General features: G+C 34.1%; 1 protein-coding gene across 2 annotated transcripts; it reads right to left on the bottom strand.

The window, feature by feature from the left end:
* Positions 1-26: 26 nt before the first annotated feature.
* On the bottom strand, positions 27-19,418 carry LOC108566902 (inverted formin-2). 2 transcript variants are annotated; one of them, XM_017927019.1, is made up of 20 exons: positions 18,974-19,418; positions 9,897-10,091; positions 9,677-9,836; positions 9,589-9,622; positions 9,367-9,514; positions 5,160-5,451; positions 4,901-5,106; positions 4,636-4,842; positions 4,518-4,579; positions 4,267-4,455; positions 3,781-3,881; positions 3,213-3,283; positions 3,042-3,149; positions 2,909-2,979; positions 2,729-2,855; positions 2,424-2,676; positions 2,165-2,371; positions 1,701-2,114; positions 1,487-1,642; positions 27-1,424 (listed from the first exon to the last, which is right to left on the bottom strand). In XM_017927019.1, exons 2-20 carry the CDS (start codon positions 10,077-10,079, stop codon positions 151-153), a joined length of 4,263 nt encoding a protein of 1,420 aa, XP_017782508.1. In that variant the 5' UTR covers positions 10,080-10,091; positions 18,974-19,418; the 3' UTR covers positions 27-150. The 2 variants fall into 2 exon arrangements, with proteins under 2 accessions (XP_017782508.1, XP_017782509.1); XM_017927020.1 differs by lacking the exon at positions 18,974-19,418 and adding an exon at positions 18,076-18,451.
* Positions 19,419-20,599: the final 1,181 nt, after the last annotated feature.

Raw genomic sequence — 20,599 nt, 5'->3', positions numbered from 1 at the left:
ATACTTAAGTACTAAGACTAGGTAGTTAAAAAAAAGAGTCCGGAATGCTTCTTTTCTTCTTTGCCTATTTTATAAATATAGATATATTCTATAATTGGGGTTGGGTTTCCTTTTTCAATAATTTTTTTGAGCAATTTCTAAATTGAGTCCTCAATTCCTGCTCGAGCGAAACGGAGTTGTGATTCTGCTGGCGGTGGTTGTAGTCGATCCGATTTGGCTGGATTTAGTGGCGCTGGCGGCTGTTGGTTTCATGAAGGCAGCCAGAGGTCGCGGTGGAAGGGTCTTTGAAGTCGTGCTCGTCACCGAAGAAGTGCGTTTCATAGAAACCTTCGGTGCGGGCTTTGTTGACGTTGTTTTCACCGTGTTGACGGATGATAAAGAGCTGCGCGAGCTCATGATGCTGTTCCTTGAGTTTGATCTTTTTACTGGCGTTTGGTGTCTGGTGGAAGTCTTCTTGATAGGCTCTGCAATGGTATGTCTTAAGCGATCAGTACGCTTGAAAGTCTGCGGAATTTTGGGAAATTCCGGCGGAGTCTCGATGGAGGAGGCCCCTTGGCTGGGGCTTTCTGACATCAGGCTCTGAGACTCCTCGAAGCCCTCGTCTTCGTGGCTATTGGATTTCGTCGATTTCAAGTCCCTGTTGCGCTGCATCGGTTTTGTGGTGGACTCGGATCTCGATGAGCGGCGTAGACGCGGAACTTCTGCCGTCTTCGGAGGAGTGTCCGATTTCAGTGAATTCGATCTGCTAAGTCGCCACGGTTTTTGCGGTGCCGAATCGACGACACTTTTACCTTTGTCTGTCACAGATTTTTTCGTCAACGAATTGTCTTCGACAGGACGCTTCGTCCTTCTCGGATCCAATGCCTCCTCGTCTGGGGTACGCTTGAAGCTACGGGGTGTCAGTTCGTTCGTGTCCTTGTGCTTCCTCAACTTCGAATCGTCGGAGGCTTCGGATAAACGAGAATCGTCTTCCGTGGATCGCTTGTATCTCCGAGTTCGTCTTGTCGCAGAGAAGCGATCAAATTGGCCGAGAGTGTTTGCAACTGATTGATCTGGGTCTTCGGGACTCGTCAATGATTCCCTGGAGGGTCGCGCCAATAATCGCTTGCAAGGTGTGGGTTGGACGGGTTCGCGTTTTTCGATGATCCTTCTCGTACTCGGTGGTGTTTCGATGTTGTCCTGATCGATGTCTTTACTTGGCGGCGAATCGTCTTTTGAAGGTTTCCTGATATAGATTGTTAATTTATCTGTGGGCGGACGATCGCCCAGTGCACTTATCAACATCTTCCTGTTGTCCACCGGCGACTCATCGGGAGGCGGCTTGAATGGACGACGCGCCGATTCCTTAGTCTCCTCCGAACTGTTTGCTACGTTCAAATTTGATTTTCTCCATGCGGATTTATCCTTCAACTGTGGCTGGACTTCTGAAACACCGAAATAACAATATTAAATATAATAATGCAATAATATTAAATGCAAATTGAACCTTCTACTATTTCCATGGCGCCGACCACATCCGTATTATCGATGGTCGTCGAAGGTTTCCAATCTGGGAAAACGCGCCGATATTTCGTTTGGCTGCCGCTGTACACCTGCTTTCCTTCTGGCAGAGTATCTAAGGTATTGTTGGTTCGATCGCTCTCTGCGAATAACACTAACTTTAATGCAAATCGATTAACGTATTAAGCAATGACCAATACCTGAATCTGCTTCCACTGATTTTCTGCTGTTCAATCTCCTACTACTGCGGTTCTGATCATCCGTGATATCATTGGCCCGTAGCCAGGACTCGATGTTTTGACGCCACTCCTTCGGTTTACTTTCAACTACCTCTAATGGTTTATTTTCAGTCAGTGGGGATGGCGACGACGGTCTTTCTCGATCTTCCCCGAAGCCGAAATCGGCTGAGAGAAGAGTTGGCCGTTTCCATGACAAATTACCACGAGCTCTTCTCGCCCAAGACCTATCTAGACTACCCCAACACTTCCTCTCCCTATTATTTCCGTTACCATTGCCATCGCCTGAAGTCCTTAAGAAGTCCATCAAACTACCTTCGTCCTCTTCCGACAAAACTCGGCTACGTCTCCTTCTCAAGCTCCCGGTAGGTGTTATATCTATTAAATCAAAATATCAACATCGATTTTTCATTTAATGATTTATTTACCTGGTGATTTATCATCTTTAATTGCGGCATCGCTGTTCTGCCCGTTAAAGCTCTCTAAACGTCTTCTCGTCACCGACGGTGACCCTCTTATGGAGATTTCGTCATCGGACGTCAACCCGCCTCCGCTTTTCCTCTCCTTCCTGGTGAACCCAGTTCGACTGTCGTAGATCAGAGTATCCTCTTCTTGCGATTTAACCAAATTTTCCACTACAAAAACAATTTAAATTTCGCATTCATCATGTATTTTCAATAGACTTACTTTGTCTTCGTTTGGTTGCTAATAGCTCCTCCCTCTGACGTCTCCTAGCATTCGCCTGCTCTTCCTGCGCTCTTCTCCTTTCGTTCTCAGTCACCGCTTGACGGAATTTGCAGTAGAAGCTGTGGAAAACGCGGAAGCACTCTTCGAGCTTGAAGCAGCTCGGATCGTCGCAGAAGAAATCTGCCAGTCTCGTGCGTACCGTTTCCAATTCACCCATTACCTTCAGCAAACCCGTCACCTCGTGCTCGGCCATCTAGAAATATTGAATGAAATCACCGTTTGCAATTGAAAGATTAACTTATTACCTGTAGAAACTCAGACATCTGTTGCCGGATATCCATCTCTATGGTTGGCGCATCGATCTGCTTTTGTATTTTCTTTATTCGCACGTAAAGCGCATTGATCTCGTTGTGTAGCTGCTCCACGGTGTTTCTACATCAAACAATCCATAAGTGAAAAAAAAAAAAGAAATACAAGAAACTTACTTTGCGGCATCTTCCAGCACGTTGATGTTTGTCGTGAATGATAACAAACTTTTGTTGCGCTTCTCCGCTTGCTAGAAAAAATGATAACGTCGATCGGTAACGTGAGGTACACTATTAATTGGCTACTACTTACAAGAGCGACGAAGTGTATGAGGTTCATATTGGGTTTATTGGCTCGGATATCGGTGATTTTCTGCAGCGAGGACAATTTCACACCGGCGGCGTTCCCTGCATATCCACCCTAAGTGCAATCAAGAATACATAATAAGAATTTACTTAATTGGATCGTTCCAGCTCGACTCACGGAGTTCAGGAAGTTTCCTGCCACCAGCACCATATAGAGCACTTCCTGGAGCGGCTTATTAGTCATCAAATCTAAAGAAAGGAACATTATTGAAAGATAGATAAAAACATTTATAATAAATACAGTTAAATACTATCATGAGTTTTATAATTTCGATGATAATAATATTTTAAAACATAAAGATGATACGACTTCTACTACTACTGCTGCCTAGTTTCATAACTACTTATCGATCATTTATAGACTCACTGGTTTATTCAAGATAATATAATTTAAAAAACATCAATAATAATTGATTAATTGTTAATTAAATTTTAGGATATATACAATAAATATAGTCATCAAACTGCAAAGTTCAAACAAAAAATAATGTTTTGAAACTTGAATAAAGTATAACTTGGAAGCATTATCTAAATTTTAAAGAATATAAAAAAAAGTTAATCACTTTTTTGTGTTTTAATTTTTATTGTTGTGAATTTCTTCTGTGGAAATTTATTTCAATAGTCAAACAACTTGAAAGTCGAACTGAAATGTTGGTGTTATACTGTATCTAAAAGTATTCCAATACCTTCAGCAGCTGCAATCATCGAGTTTATGCTCGGCTCCAAGTAGCCCATATTTGAAGCGAATTCCTCCTTCAGCAGCATACTTTCGATGCGAAGCTTGTAACTGCAATAAAAAAAGAGGAAAAGAAACGTTTATTATTATATCAATTTCATTGCAGTTGCCATGGTTAACAAATAACGCATTAATTGAAATCAGCCAATTAGTATTCAAGAACGCTACGCAGTCTGCAGCTGCTATGGCAATGTAACTATAACGTCGAGTAAACAAATCGCATGTTGCTAATCATGGAGAATCGATTTGCGTAGTATTCAGATTCGGTTTACTCGGATTATTTTTTATTTGCCCGCTAATTGCGCGTGTCAATATTGTACCATTTCATGGTTCTGTTAGCGGTACTTTGAGATTACGCAACGGCGATACATTTAGCGTTACCGAGGAAACGGTATTAGAGCATATTTTTTTTAGTTTTCCACGACTTTAAATTTACTTGGATAATCCGGTCAACTGTATTAAAAACTTTTCGGCGTTGCCGAGCTTCTCGAAATCGCCGTTGAACGATTTCAGCATGTCCAGTTCGTCGATCTCCGGTAAAATCTTCAGGAGGCCTTTCAGCTTCTCGGATCCAATCTCGTCGTGCAGACCGTCCTTAATCAATTGGATGATATCTTCGTTGGAACTGAAATAATCACTTTGGATTAGCATATCAGTTCTTGGATAATCTTCGGGTTTATATGTTACCTTCGAAATTGCTTTAAGAATATGTTGACATTTAAGCTTCGCTTTCCGTCGAGCAAAGTGATCTGGAAAAGGAACGAATAAAACATTTTGCGTTATTATTGGATGTTTGTTTAGTAACCTCTGGATTATCTTTGCGCGTTCTTCGTTCGATCGTTTCGTTGGTTGTTGTCGTTGTCGGCGCAGCGTCCCTAGATCCCATCTTTGGCGACGATTGCGAAAGCTGCTGGCAGAAGAGGCCCTCCATCTCTGACCAATCCATATCAGCCATAGGCGAATTCTGATGGTTGTGAGCGACCTGAGTCCAAATATTGTTTTTACCTACGACCTAATGCAACAGAGTATACATTATATTTACATTACGAGGTGTGTAACATGAGTTAAACCTTGTTGTTAGGAATTTTGTTCCAGTTGATGGTCTTCATCTTTATCTTCGGCGTTGGTATTTCTTGCTGAGGTAACTTTTCAACGACCTCCCTGCTGTTTTCGGACTCCTTGGACTGCTTGTACATTTGGGGTGCTTTCGTCGGCGCAGGTGGCGCTGGGGGAGGTATGTTCGGTGGTGGCGGAGGCGGCGGTGGTAATGCTGGACCTAGCATAGAAATATTTAGTATGCCATTTAGTATAAGACTAGTTATGAATCACCTGGTGGAGGCGGCGGAGGAGGCGAAGAGATAGAAGTCGACGACGCTGACTGGCTTAGTGATTGACGCCTAATGTTGGTGTCTGAACGGCACTGGCATATTGGTCGACTGCTTTGATGACTTGGTGAACTTAAGAGTCGAGCGGCATCTTCGCGCGACTCCATCAGAGTAGCCCTATGCACCAGGCGTTCAGCCGTATCCCAGATTACATCGCTCAAAGCCTCCTTCGGGTCGATCCTCAACATATGTTGTAATATTCTCAGAAAAGGTATTTCCTGAGGAGTTTCGGCAACCTAAATTAAAAAGTTGATGTTTCAAACGTTAACTCATTCCAAAAGAGACAATCAGTCAATTAAAAGAAGTCTATAATGTTTAAACAACAATAACTGTTGATAATCAGTTGATAATCGGTAATTGGCGACAGAGATAGCTAGGACCAAATTTCTTAGTTTTTTTATATAGATAATACATATAATAATTAATAAATCATCAAATTGCAAGATTCTCACTCATTAATTTTAAACGGAAAGAAAATGATATCATAACACAGTAAAGCGAGAGAAGAGGACGACGAGTATTTTAAATTTCCTAGTAAATATTTCATATAACCTGCTGAATAAATAAATATATTCCAATATCAATTAACAGGAAATTTAAAAGAGTGTAATAATAATAACACGTATAACACAATATGCATTGAATAAATATTCAACAGAGTTCAACACGTATCTACCACCATTCATCAGTATTTGAAAACTGTTTATTATTTATCTCTCTATGACAAGAATAATAATGTGTTTATTAAAAATGTTTCAAGCCTCTTGCGTAGACGATTGAGCAAATTGCGTGCATACCTTTTAAAAAGTGAATATAGAGATAAAAAAAATATCAATACCTATACCCCAATTTATACGGTAGATATGTTCCTGAGAAAAACGTGTAAATCGAAATTGTAACTTTTTGAATGTAAAACCGTGTAAATCGAAAAGAAAAGCAGGCAAAAAATTCATAGGATAGGTTATTTTCAACATTTATTATTTAATTTAATTATTTTAAACCATGTAAAAGCGAAAACCTGTAAAGAAAGTATCGTGTAAAACGAGGGATAGATGTATTCTAGTTAAACCTAACAAAAACAAAACATAAACAAAATCTATTAGATCAAACCTAATTTAACCTAATGAAAAATAACTTAAGGTAGTATTCTATATGAAGATGGTGAGTTCGAAACTCAGGCCAAATGAAAATAAATCCAGTGAAGCGGAGATCGACTAACTCCGAAAGGATGGAAGAAATTGTGCCAAAAACACAAAAAAAACTCATACATAAACATATAAGATTAAACTTATCCTAATAAAATCTTACTAAATACATCGAACTATCTAATTTAGATACTGGTGAAATAATTGATTAATTTAATAACTTAAAAAATTAACTTGCGGTTTTAATCTAAAAAAATGCAAATAAAAATGTAAATCAATATTACAGTTAACTGTATTTTTCAAAATCTTGTTGTTCATTCTACATGATTACGAAAATGTAACAATATAGACTCAATAAAGTAATTGTTATTTGTATGTCCATTTCAATCAAGATAATTACGAACATAATAATTATATTAATTAAAAATATATCAATATGTACTTTGCACAGGATATTTAAAAGAAAACTTTGAATTAAACAATAATATACACAAACCGGGAAATCTATTAAATGACATCATCCATGACTCACCATTTAAAGAGATGCCATAGCTATAAGAAGATAAACTACAATTTCTAATTTCTAAAATAAGAGATTTGTATTTCTTTACATACAACTCCTTTTTGGACATTATGATAGTTAAAAATATTAGTCCGGTATTTTTACTTTTACACATTTATTTCGGGACGAATTTTTAAAGATGTCGTGGGAATACATTTGTAGTTTTTTATGTTTTTATTTTATAAAATGGCGGAAAAGTCACCAAAGGGTCTAATTTCTAATTCCTAAATTTCTAGACCCAACAAATTTTTAGACAACTTAATCCCTTGACATACCATCCAAATTAAGTTATAATTCCTCTACATTTTCTATAAAATTAAAATAATGCCTTACTAGACATGTTCAAAAGATGTACAAACGCCCCTCAAAGAGTTAAAGCAATAGAAAACTAAGTGGTGCACACATAAACGAAATATAACCTAATCAAATTCCCTTAGACTTCATATAAAACTAAGTGGTACATATGTGTACCACTAGCATCGAAAGTGTTAAAGTCCAAATACCTTTTTTAACTATTTTTAATAATGTTATTAAATAAAACTGGAAATACACGAGTTGAACTATAATTGGAAAAAAATAATTAATTATGATGTTTTTCTTTTCAAATACAGTGGAACCTCGTTTAACGAGCATAATACTTTCCAAAATTTTCGGATTTTTACTCGTATAGTGAAACAATTTTCCCCATATAAACTAAAGCAATATACGATAATGCATTCCATTTTGGAGTCATTTTTCTTAAAATTTATCGTGCTCGTTTAGCGAAATGCTCGTTATGCGAGCTGCTCGTTAAGCGAGGTTCCACTGTACTCATAATTATTAATTATGACTGAATGAAAACGTAAATCATAAATTAGTTCACACTTTCATGTATCGCAAATTAAACATATAAAAAACAATTTAACTTCCATTTTCTATCCGAAACTTATGGATTAAAATCTAAGTAGTAATTAAACTAATTGCTCAATAATGTGTGGTATCTAATAAAGTTATCTAAGGTTAAGATAAGTTAGGTTAGTTTTTTTTTGTGCAACAAAATTAGGTTAGTATCTCATGTGGACAATTTTGTGTATTTGGTGAGACAATGTTAAGTTCGATTAGTTAGTAAGGCTAACCGGAATGAAATTATAAAGATTAGCTTCATTTTTTTTTAATTGACAAGCAGAAAGAATTGTTATTAGTAATTATCCACTATACAAAAAAATAAAAATTGTTTTGCTTGAATGTCTCTTATATAATTATTCTTTCATAACGTTTTCCATAGTTAAAAACACATTAGCGTATAATTTAGAAAAAACAAAATATATAAGTAATGACAATTTTATTAATAAGAGCGTTTTATAGAACTTTGCGTAATATGATTTTATTGCAAATAAACTGCATTTAAATTTAAACCTCATTAAATGCAAAGTGGAAAACGTTGTTTATACTCGTATCATAGTAACGCCAGCTGGATCGATGTTTTATTATTTTATAAATGCAATAATACCATGGTAACATTGACATTTCACTGTCTTCTAATAAATTATATCTTCTGTTTGTACAAAGAACATAATATGAAATCTAATTTTATAAATTTTGTATAATATACCAAATGTTTCCATGTAATTTATAATTACTTATAGAAATATTTCATAAAAGAATAGAAATTGTCTTTCAATTTTTATATAATTGTTTTATTTTATAATTTAGAACATACCAATTAGTAGCAGAAAGATAGCTATAAAAATAATTGTTAATTACGACATCTGAATTTCTTGAAGTTTAACGTAATCGATAATTTATTGAACAGATTTCTTGATACAGAATCATGTATTATTGAATGTAATCAAATCTGTAATGAAAATCACAAAAAAACGATAAATTGAAATCTGTGTAGTTGTAAGAGATATAATTTGGCTGTGTGGAAGTATGTATGTCCTTAAAACAGAAGGTATGATTCAATCGCCTCTGGAGCGACTGGAATCTCAATATGGTATTGACAACTGAACATTTTAGAAAAATCGTTTGAAAAACGTTGGCGTGACGTGGATCCAGCGAAAAGTAGCAAATACTTAAAGCTAAGCATCTAAAGAGTAAAACAAATGGGGAAAATTCATATTGCATGCTGTGAAATAAGCGTATTCCGAAGTAAAAAAATCGATACAACTGCGATCAATAATAGCGTATTCCTGCAATCGCGACCCACGCACGAATTGTTTCGCAACATGTCACACTTTTCTGCCTCACGCAATGCTTCGATCTTCCCAGAATTCGGTCGACAATTGAAAAACACGTTCCGAAACAACGATGATCGCTTACATCATTGTTACTAATCGATCGCCGAATCGGAGCTACGACCGCAGATTTCCGTGAATCGTTATGGAAATAGATATTCGTTAGTTGTTTAAATTTTTCAAAATTTTCAGAGTAAATTGCTTTGCAGATTGTACGCTTTTATTTACCTGTTTGAGTGTGGCGTAGAAAACGTCCAATGGTGAGTTGAGGTCGACCCCGTGCGGACCCTGAAGGCTTTGCGCATCGTCGCTGTCCCGTTGTTCGTCGAACACGTCCAATTGCACTGCCAATTCGGGCTCCGCTTCCGCCGATTGCCTATTTCAAAATTAATTAAAAATAAAAGAGTTGCAATTCACTTTCGCACCAGTAGATTTCAATAGAAAATATACCTGAGATTGTTGAGCACCGGAAGTAGATGACATCCTGTAAATATAATGCATGTAAACAATTTGCTAAGTTTTGTTTTAACTTTGATACCTATAAACTCATTGCGAAGCCTATTGCGATCCGTTAACCTAGGTATGGAGATGATTAGGCAGTTGATGAAGGCCACCAAAGCTGTCTGGTAGTCTAACTCCGTGGCTTCGGCCAGCTCCTTCACGATGACGCTCAACCTGTACCGTCCGGACTTCAAACTCTGGAAATCACAAGAATTTTCTACGTCAAGTCTTCAATGCAAATATGTGTAAGAGCATACCTTGTAGTGTTCCAATGTGTTGAGCACGAGTGCATGACCCTCCTCGTTGTGGGCGCATAGTGCTGATAGTAGTTCAAAGACTTGCTTCTTGACTTTAACAGTCTTCGACTCTAATGCTGCAGCCAGCTTCCGAATGTAGCCGGGATTCTCGACTATGAAGTCGAGCCCGAAGCGGGAATCCATCGTCTGAAATGTCTGCAAATAAAAAAACAATTTGAAAACGTTATTACTCACAATAAATTAGAAATACACATCTTCATTATAATTTAAATTCATTCAGATTATTTCCAACATGTATCTCAGGTGTACCAAGTATGTATATGTATAGTCACCATGACGATTATGACAATTTCAAACATCTCCTATGTTCGTATCAAAACAAAACCTTGTATATTTATATAATAGTATCCAATTATAGGTTGTAGTGTCATCATACTCCATGACAACCAATAGCAGTTGGTACGCCTAAACGAATACAATAGATATACTTCAATTATTGGATATAGTGTTGATGCACCATAAGAGTGTATATGTATCAGAATATACATTCAATAATAGTAAAAATATAAATCCATTTTTCATCATTATGCAAAATTATGAGAATTATGTACCGTTTTACTACTACAATTTATGACTATCCATTATCTTAAAATAGGGAAAAACATAAAAATACTTTATGGGTAGATTGATTGTAACACCAAAAGTATCATTTTACGATCTTGATTACTCACACCATCCGTATTATTTTCTTTTTATAAATACAACAGTGATTCGCAATTTCTCAAATCATAAAGAATTTCGGATTTCCAAGAATGCCATCCTATCTCCATAAATATATGAGAAAGCTTCTTGTAATCTTTATTGCGATCGCAGAAACAAAATATGTAATTTAATTAATTAAATTTTATTCAAGAATGGCTATCAAACATCGGCCATCCTACTTAAAGAAGAATTATGAATGTTAACGATAATGAACTCAAGTAATTAAAAAATTACATTAAATTATATGTTTCTAATTTTATCTAATGGATCTTATTTCATTAAAATATCTTCGTAATTTAGATTATTCTCTCCAAAATTATGATGCAGATTTAGGAACAAAAAGGATTTGCAGAACCACTACGGTGGAAATGTTTGTTATGTTTGTGTTAAAAGATAAAGTTTTTTTAATGAATAAATGATAATATCGTTGCTTAACTTTCGTAAACTGTCAAATGTCAACTAAGGGAATAACTTGTATCATCTAATCATTTCTTCTAAATAATTATATTAATTGAGTATCAAAACTTATGTCACCTCTACAGTTATATACATCATATGTTTTAAAGATTGAAGTTTTTTTGGCAAACCCAAATTCATATAATATACACGATTCAGGTTACTTAACTTTAGTGAACTGCTATCAGACTTATGAAAACACATCTGGAATCTTAATTTGATTTGTTTTACTAAATTATTTTAGTAATTCATAATTCATATTTGAAGACCAATTGAAATTCTCACCGTATTACACAACGCTCTTATTGACAAAGTTTTAAACTGAAAGTAACTATATAATATTTAACATCTAAAGAAAGTTAAGCAACATGTATAGAAGATAGCAATATACGTTGTATAGTGCGGCTTCGATCAGTCCTGATTCACTATAGTGTATTGTGAAAATTTCAAAATAATCTAAATTTGAATTGATTTAAAATGAATATTAATTAATTCACAAAATGATATAAATAAATGATTGTTTTTTGTTCCTTTATCAAGTCTTATTTTGTGCTGTTTCTATTTCATTTAGTTCCTCGAATAGTCCGGTTTCAAATAGTCCGCTCTATTCTAGGTATTGCTGTATTTTTATAAGATATGAATAATGTTTACTAATTGAACTTTAGTAGAACTATTATAATATACATGATATGATCATGTTTGCTCTACACGTGACGTACCTTGAAATGAGTGGAAATAATAGAATAGGAAGAATGTAAGCGAAATCAAATCTTTCATTCATTTGAAAACACACACATTTGATAATTTATTTCCAGACCAAATTAAAAATTGTAATACCAAAAATTCTAAATAACCAACAAAATTTAAAAAAACTTGAGATTTTCAACGAAAAGAAATTAACATTCTTTAAATTAGGATGCAGATTGAAAAGCAAAAACCACCAGCGTCGCTAAGTTAGATAATTCATATGTTTGTTCTGTTAAAAATATTATATTTACATTTAGATTAGAGAATTTATTTAAAGACTTAATTGACTAGAATTTGTTAAGTACTTTTAGTTAAATGTTATTTATATTTGAGAAACACTTGAAATTCTCTTTGTACCGCATGAAACTCTTGGTGACCTTTGACGCCATGCGCAAAATTGTACGAAATTCCAAGTCGGATCAATAAATTATTGTTTTACGAGTTGTATATAAGAGCAGTAAATACGATTTAGAATGGAATTTGTTTTGTTACAGAATAAAATAATACTATTTTTTCAATATTCGTAGCAAATTAGCATGTAGTTGATGTTTTATGGAAATAATTACAAATAAACATTGAAACCAGTTAGTAATATAAAATTTATTCGAGCAAAAAAAATCTTCGCTTGTTTTTTGGTAATTTGTTGCAATAACATAAACAAAACAAGTACAAACATAATAATAAGTTGTAATAGTTCATGTATTTTTTGTTTCGTACTTTTTTTTTTAGTAATTATATATAGTTTTCTAAATATAGTACCTCGCATAGCGAGGTATCCCGTACTATTTGAGACAGGACTAATCAAAAACATATTAAAATAAACAGCACAAAACGAGATTTGACAGGAAATAATGATCATTTTCATTTATTTTGACAATTAAAGTTTTGTTTTTTTTTGTTAATTTTCTGATCAAATCCACACTATGCGAGTTATTACCAATAATTAATGTCCAATAACCCAATAAATAGTGAATCAATTTATAATGTGTTGCTTGATTCTTGAAGTAAATTTAATATATTCTTGCTGTGCAAACTAAAAGTTTGTAATAATAGACGGGCGAAATGAACGAAAGGTCTTAAATAAATTGAAATGGAGCGTTTTGCAAGAAACCATAGATATACGTAACAATGAAAACGAAATGAGCATGGAAAAAAAATATAGTAAAAAAAACACGTTTCATTTGCAATTCGTCACGACTGGACTTGAAACCTAAATTTGCCAAAGTACAATTTATTTATTCTGCAACATATAAAAGTAAACGCGCGCACACGTTCCATATTTATAAATAGACGTATTTACAATTCCTTTTTGTAGCCGCATTTGTTTATACATGAATGTACAGAATTTAATTGCATAACGACGCCGAGATTAATAATATTGGTTTAATATGCAAATGGGCGAGTGGAAGGAACCACCGTCGTTCGCACAACTTCGCACGGATCTAACGGGACATTCAGGATTTTGACTTATGCAGGCAGCAGCGTGCCTAAATTAGGCATATTAAAATGTACGATTTTCGCGCGCGGTGTGATGTAATTGTTTGCGGACTACGGCATTTCCTTAACGAGCGTTCTTCGATTTAAATTCGATATTCCCGAAACTCAACAGTTGTTTTAATACATAAAAAAAGAAATGATATTGTACGAGGTCTCGCGTTGCAATCCATTTGCAGATGAATGAAAGAATCGCTGACCTAAAAATAAAAATAAGAAACACTCCAAAAAAAAAATGTAGTTTTCATTTTGTTGTATTATCGTAATCCGAGTAACGTCGATCTCTAATTTCTACTCAATGGTCTTATTTACATGTGTTCTTTGTTTCGAGCTTTCGGACGTTCATTACTTCTGTTCGGTATGTTTGCTTTCAAAGATAACGACAGCATGTGTGTAGAACGATTCAACTCATTACGCATTCATTCAAATACGTTGGAAAATCACGTACGCACTACTTACAAACCGATTGAAACTTGCTGGAGAGTGCTCAGGAATGATGTTTCCTTTGAACGAGAAGAATGGTATATACACTTGCAACTTAGTTTACACTCAATTGAAAAGCTGTCGAAGAGTCATACAAATTGTTTCGTCAACAATGTGTTCGTTTATTGACAATACGTGAATGTAATTTTGAAAGATACATTTAATATTTGTTTATCCAATTTTAGAATAATCAAATTAGTTTGCATTAATTTCAAATATGTTAACATAATTTCGTTTTATATTATTAACAATGAGTCAGTAATAGATTTAATGTTTCATGAAAAATTCAAATATACACTCATCACAAGAAGTTATACAAGAAGTTACTTTCAATTGAGCTATGTAACACTACATTACAACACTTTATACTGAAAATATGGAATGATGGAGTAATTATTTTACACTGAACTGATCTTTTTCATATGATTCGTGCATAAGTGAACAACATTCTACATTTTATAAAATTTAGTTTTCTATATTCCACAATTTGATGTTAAAATAGCATTTATTAATAATAAGTATATCCAATTAGACAATGTTTTAGAGAGTTTAGTTTGTTTTATAATTAACAATACAAGCCATGATCATAAAATTTGTCAAATATTATATATAATAAAATTATTTTTTTGATTATAATTCTACCAATTAACAACAATTCATTAATTTGACACTAAATTACAATTATAACAAATATTTCTCATTTTCTGTAAACTTATTTGCTAGTTTCATACAGTTTTTATTTAAAACATATTCATTTCTGGACGAAATTTTTGTAAGTTATGATAAAAAATATTATTTTATATTTGAAGTACATCTTACTATAGTTTGGTATAATACAATTTAGTAATAATAAAAACTATGATGGTAACTCGTCAATATGATTTTAACATTACATTTAAATTAAAAAAAGATTCAGTTGATAAGAAAGCAATTTTGAGAAAGTTTCTACCACTGTTTTCTTTCATCATAATATCAGAATAAAAGTTTGCACTCAAATTTAATGAAATATTAGATAATACTCAATACTCTCCTATGTTAGTGATTATCATTCAGAAATTACTTTTTAAATAATTGAAAACTTGAATATTCATCGTTAACTAAAATGCGTATATAATTGTCTGAAATTGTTTGGATAAATCTGTTATTGGAATCGAAATATTTCCTTTCCTTTCCTTCCCTTCCTTTACAACAAAATTAACCAAAGATATCACTTTTTTAAAAAATTCAAATAATTTATTAACTTATGAAATATCAAAGAACTATTCTTCAATTCAAGTTTATGTTCAATGGAAACGTATAACATGTTTGTTTCAAACAAATCGAAAAGAATCAATTTATAATCTTATATGTTTTGTCACAAGTGTGTTTAAAATGAAAAATAAAAAGATGTATGGTTTATTCTAACAACAAATATTTTGAAATAATTATAAAACAATAATCTAAAATGATTTTTATACAATCGTACATCGAAATTAGCTTTGATATCGAAGTCCGCTATTTCTAGAAAATCTGGCCAGAAGAAGAAAATATCATTCGACAAATTAGAAATGAAGTTCTCCTATAGGTTTAAAATATGTCGATGAAAAAGACGTTAAAAGTTTAAAAAATGCAAAACATGATGGTTTTTCTGTGGTTGATTTAGAATACCTTGTTACTAATGAATACATAGAAAATTAAGACGATGTTCCTACCAAAAAACATAAAAACGTTATATTTCTTAGTAAAAATGATCTTGACTTAGGAAAACGTGTTATTGATCAGTGTTAAATGAAATAGAAAAAAGCAAAAACAATTAACTTTAGACTCATATTTCAAAAAGGGATTTAATTTTATTTGGAAGTCAATTGTTTATTTAAGGAAGGAATGTTCGTGAGGTTATGAAGTAGAATGTTCAAACGTCCCGTTTCTAGATTTTATTCGATTTTTGGTAAGATGTCCCGATGTCCCCGAATTGTATATATAGAGAGGGAAATTTGGTAAAGAATCCGAGTCATGTCCCGATGTTTTTATTGAACCGGTCCGGTCACCCTAGGTATGACTGTATTTCAAGTTTAGTGGAAATAATATTATCATTGATTAGTAAATGAAGAACCTCAAACATAACATATAATAAACAAAGTGATAACTATAAATACTATTCACATACAATCCACACCGAACAAGTCAATGAACATTTTAAACCGATCAAAAAATAAATATTCAACTGAATTCTAATTATAAATAAATACACAAAGAAATAATCAAGCTATAATAATTCACCGAACAAGAAAGCTAAACAGGTGTACATACTGCACATACTTTTACTTATATAATGCACATTATTAATGAATTGATGTATCATTAACTTAATCAATATGAAAATGTATGCGAATCCGCAAACAAAGATTCATCTGAGGCAAACAAGTGCAGGTGTTTAATTCTAACTAAACGATATATGTTCGTTTGCAATATCACAATAAATCGAAGAACGCCTCTTTCATCCAGCCAATTATATTATCGATTGATTGACGATTTGCGAGTCAAAAACGAATGCGTAATGCAACAGGTATGACGGGCTCTGCGTCCTCAGACTCGCTTTGTCTCGAAAGACTCGTACGGAAATAGATGACAATCGAAGCGGGTATTTACGAATTACCGTTTTATTCTGCAAGGCTATGACAGATGCTTGCGATTCCTGTGGAGAAGATAAGGAGGATTTGCCAAATAAAGAATGTCTAATGGATGAGGACATTTGCCTGCAATTTATTGGTTCGATTCGCACGATTTTCTTTAGACTAGAATTAGCTAAGAATTTTTGAAGTTTTTTGTTGTTCAAATATAATTTTTTTTAGCAATAAACAGATATAGTTATTTATAGTATCACATAAAGACGATAATTGATAAATAAATCGGCAAGCCTTGGTTTTTAAAAGGTTTGACTTTTTCTTAAAAATACCTAAAGCTTTACTTGTTTGTTTAACTTTTGTTCACTTTTTGTTCGGGCTGAAAAATCTACCGTTGCAATGTTTCATACTTTTTCGCAATTATTTATGAAATTGTATAGTTCTTAGAATTGATGTTAAGTTTCAACATTATATTAACATTTTTATTCTGAAATATGAAGAAGTCTTAATCAAATATCAAATAAATAAACTTTCTACTTTTTCAAAACAAAGTTAGTTTAAGTTTCTATATACTTAGAAAACTGCTTTTCTAAGTATATGAAAGTAGTAGCATGACATATATGAAATAATTAATTTGTTTCACTTTTATAATTCAAGACACTTGAACTTAAGTAAATTATATAAATAAACGTCTAGACATAACAATAAATATCTTTATATATGTTAGAATACATTAAACAAAAAACATAAAGCGAAGAAACATATAAATTGGAATAATAGGAAATAAGTTTTAGATATTTGGTTGACAAATGTGTGTACATTTGATACAAGTTCTTAAATTCTATTATTTACTAAAATCCTTCTCATCAATATTAAATGTTTACTAACGCTATTAATTAATTTAAAACTATAACTTAAAACCATATTGATGAATTACATATAAATATGAAACAATAAATTTTCCTATATTATCAATTTGATTCGTTCAAAAGTTAAATTATTTTTCGATTAACTTGCAAAATCCAAAATTTTGTCTATTATATATAACAGAAAACCATTACGAAAATTTAGCCAGTTTCATTTAGGTGTCATAATTTTCTAAAGAATTTTGATTTGAAAACCAAATGATCATTTTTATTTAATTGTCTATTGATAATTTCTGTGATGATTACTAATTCCATTACGAAAATGATGTTATGAAATGTATTTCTCTTTTTCAGAGTATTTCTGTAAAATGTTTCATAAAATATCGTGTTATTTATTTTCAGTATCATGATTTACATTTAGATTTAAAAAATCATATTTTTTTGAATTTTAGCAAATGTGAAGCAACATTTTTATTTGATTGTCAAACGATCATATTTTTATTAAGTCATGAAGATCATGATTTGTTTACTAATGATTAGATTCAGGAACAACTTTAACTACTTACAAATTGTTGGAATCAGTTCCAATATTTAGGTTATTTCTGTTTAGGTGGTACTACAACTACAAATCAAAGTCTGATCGAGGTTCGCACTCTGCTCAACAATTACAGCGACTGAGTGAGCTAGGTTTGATCTACAGGACAAGAACAGTAGCAAAACAAGAACAATAATAATCATCGGCCGATAAGGGCAAAAGAGGTTGCTCACACATGGATGTCGTTGTTCACTTAGTATTCTTCACTGGGGACGCCGGAGGACCGAAGACGTTGCTGCTCAATCATGCGGCAACAATGGACGGAAGGTAATTAATTTCGCGCGATTAAGTATTGACGGGCGCGAACTGCGATCGTCTCTTCAATATTCATAGGTTCGACGAATCGGCGGATATTGATCCTGTCGCGATTGGATTGAACACGGAAAATGCTCAATTAGGACGAAGAAAAAAAGAAGGAAAGAAGGTATAGCACGAGTACAGGTAGGTAGCTAAAGTCTAGATTTGGCGTAATCTAAATTTAGATGATTGATTCCTAATGGAAAGGCAAAGCACGCGACCCGACGTTCATTTGCACAAACCACGAAATTCGTCAACAGAGCGAACAAACATTGAACAACAAACAAGAAAATGTTTATTCGCTTATTGCTGATACGATTTGTGGATGGTGCCGCTACCTCCACTGCTCTGATTTGATGGATGATTCTTTTTATTTCGTTGAATTTTTATATTTAATTTTTCTTTCAACATTTTTACTTCTCTGAAAACAGAAATGCAGAGAGTGTGTGAAGAAACAAAAAAAAAACTGGGCAAAGAAGTAGGTGATATGGTTTGGATCTTTCATTCTGAGTTTGTTGTGATTTATTATTATTATGATGGCGTTTTGTTTGTTTCTCTCCTTTATTTACTTTTTATACTTTGCTTCGTTCTCTGAGACTCTGTTGTACCTAAGTTGCGAAGGTCCCAATGATTTTTTCGCATGATTCGCGATACGTGAATGTATTACAAGATCACAAAGGCGCGATTGGGTTAGTTAAATATGTGTGAGTGTATGTGTGTGTGCAATGATGACTGTTGTTATTACATCACGAATGTGCGCACATGTGCATTCACCTGCGAAAATTCCGGAAACGGGCAGCCGGGGCCGGAAGCGGGCAGCGGCGATCGACTGGCCGCGCCGGAAATGAGAGGTGGAGGCGCGGACGGCGGGCGTCGCGACGCCGGCGTTGGCCCACCGCGACTTCAAAGTCGCAACTGGCGACGGCGGCGGCAAGCAGCACACACAAACACACACACTCTCACATGCAGATACACGCTCGCACACTGTGAACAAAGTACAGAGAGAACTGCAAACTATATAGTATGGGCACGGCGGAACTACTAGTACGACTGCACCATTGGCACGCGCACCTAGCCGAAGATTCGGCTTTTCTGCGGTTTGGATCTGAGGAGGACCTGAAGAGTTTGGGAGTCTCGGACGCAATGCCTAGGATAGAACCGTCCGACGACAACTGAGGAGGCGCGGGCCGCGATCCGCCGCGACCTTCGCATCACCCGACGACGACGCCACTTTTATTAAACTCTTTAACAATAACTGACCAGCTCACACCTCGCCTCGCACTTTCACTCTCTCTCACCTGAGAAGGACCGCGGAAATCTGGTCGCCGTCGCGGCGCCTCCTCGGCCTCGTTCACCAGGTGCGCACCACTTGCACAACTTCCATACGATTCGGGTAGCCGCCTCCTCTCAAGGTCCGCCCCAAGGGAACGGACTCGAGTGGCCGCAAGAGGCGCCCTTCCATATTAGGCAGCAACGGCAATAACAACGGACGGGACCAGTACAAAAAAAATATACCTAATTCGATTGCTCCGCGCCGAAATCCTCGCCGTATATCACCAACTTCGGCCTTGGGATTGATCGTTCAACTGTCATTGCAAAGGTCATGCCGTTGGGAAAAATACGTACACTTTGAAACCTTCGCCACAAAACGAAGATCACGTTGGATCGCATGAGGATGTCACGTCGACCGGATCTACCTCAACTTCATCCAACTTTTCAGACACTGAGCAACTTTCATTTATTCCTGACTACTAGATTTTTGACCAATATACATTGACAGTGACAAAACTAGCAAATACAATATGACTAACATCAAATAACATCATTCATTAAAAAAGTTACTTACATCCATGAAGTAACCGTTTTTATGTGTTAAAGTGTTTGGCAATAATCACCAATCCGTGATACCTATTGATTAACTTATATTCAGCATTTACACACAACCCAGTCAGATCTACTGAATATTATTAATCTCTATATCTCTAAGTCGCCCTCTAAGATGTGACATCATGTAACATTAAAATAGTTTTATATATATAACAAGTATTTTTTTTTTGATTTAGTTACAATAATATTTAAAGTTTTAATTTATTTGTATATTTTCGATTAATTCTTCAAAAACATTAAAAACAGATAAACAAACATTTTTTTTGATTTAATTTAGCAAATATTTCTAGCTTCAGGATATTCGCAATGGAACAAATGTGTAAAAAAAAAACAAATTTTACAAGTTCGATATTTCTATCTAAAATCTCTTTATAAATTTGTAATAATAGTTGAAATTTCTAATGATAACATATTTATACATGTATGTAGCTTCTTTTTTGTTGCAAATTATAATATTTGTAACATGAGAGTCTTTGTAAAAATATTGTACATTTTATTTATTTAGTTATCCTT

This window comes from Nicrophorus vespilloides, unplaced genomic scaffold (assembly GCF_001412225.1).
Source record: "Nicrophorus vespilloides isolate i.1.1-1 unplaced genomic scaffold, Nicve_v1.0, whole genome shotgun sequence".
In the NCBI taxonomy this organism is placed as follows: Eukaryota; Metazoa; Arthropoda; class Insecta; order Coleoptera; family Silphidae; genus Nicrophorus; species Nicrophorus vespilloides.
The sequence above is the reverse complement of the archived record's forward strand: the minus strand, read 5'-3'. Positions and strand labels throughout refer to the sequence as shown.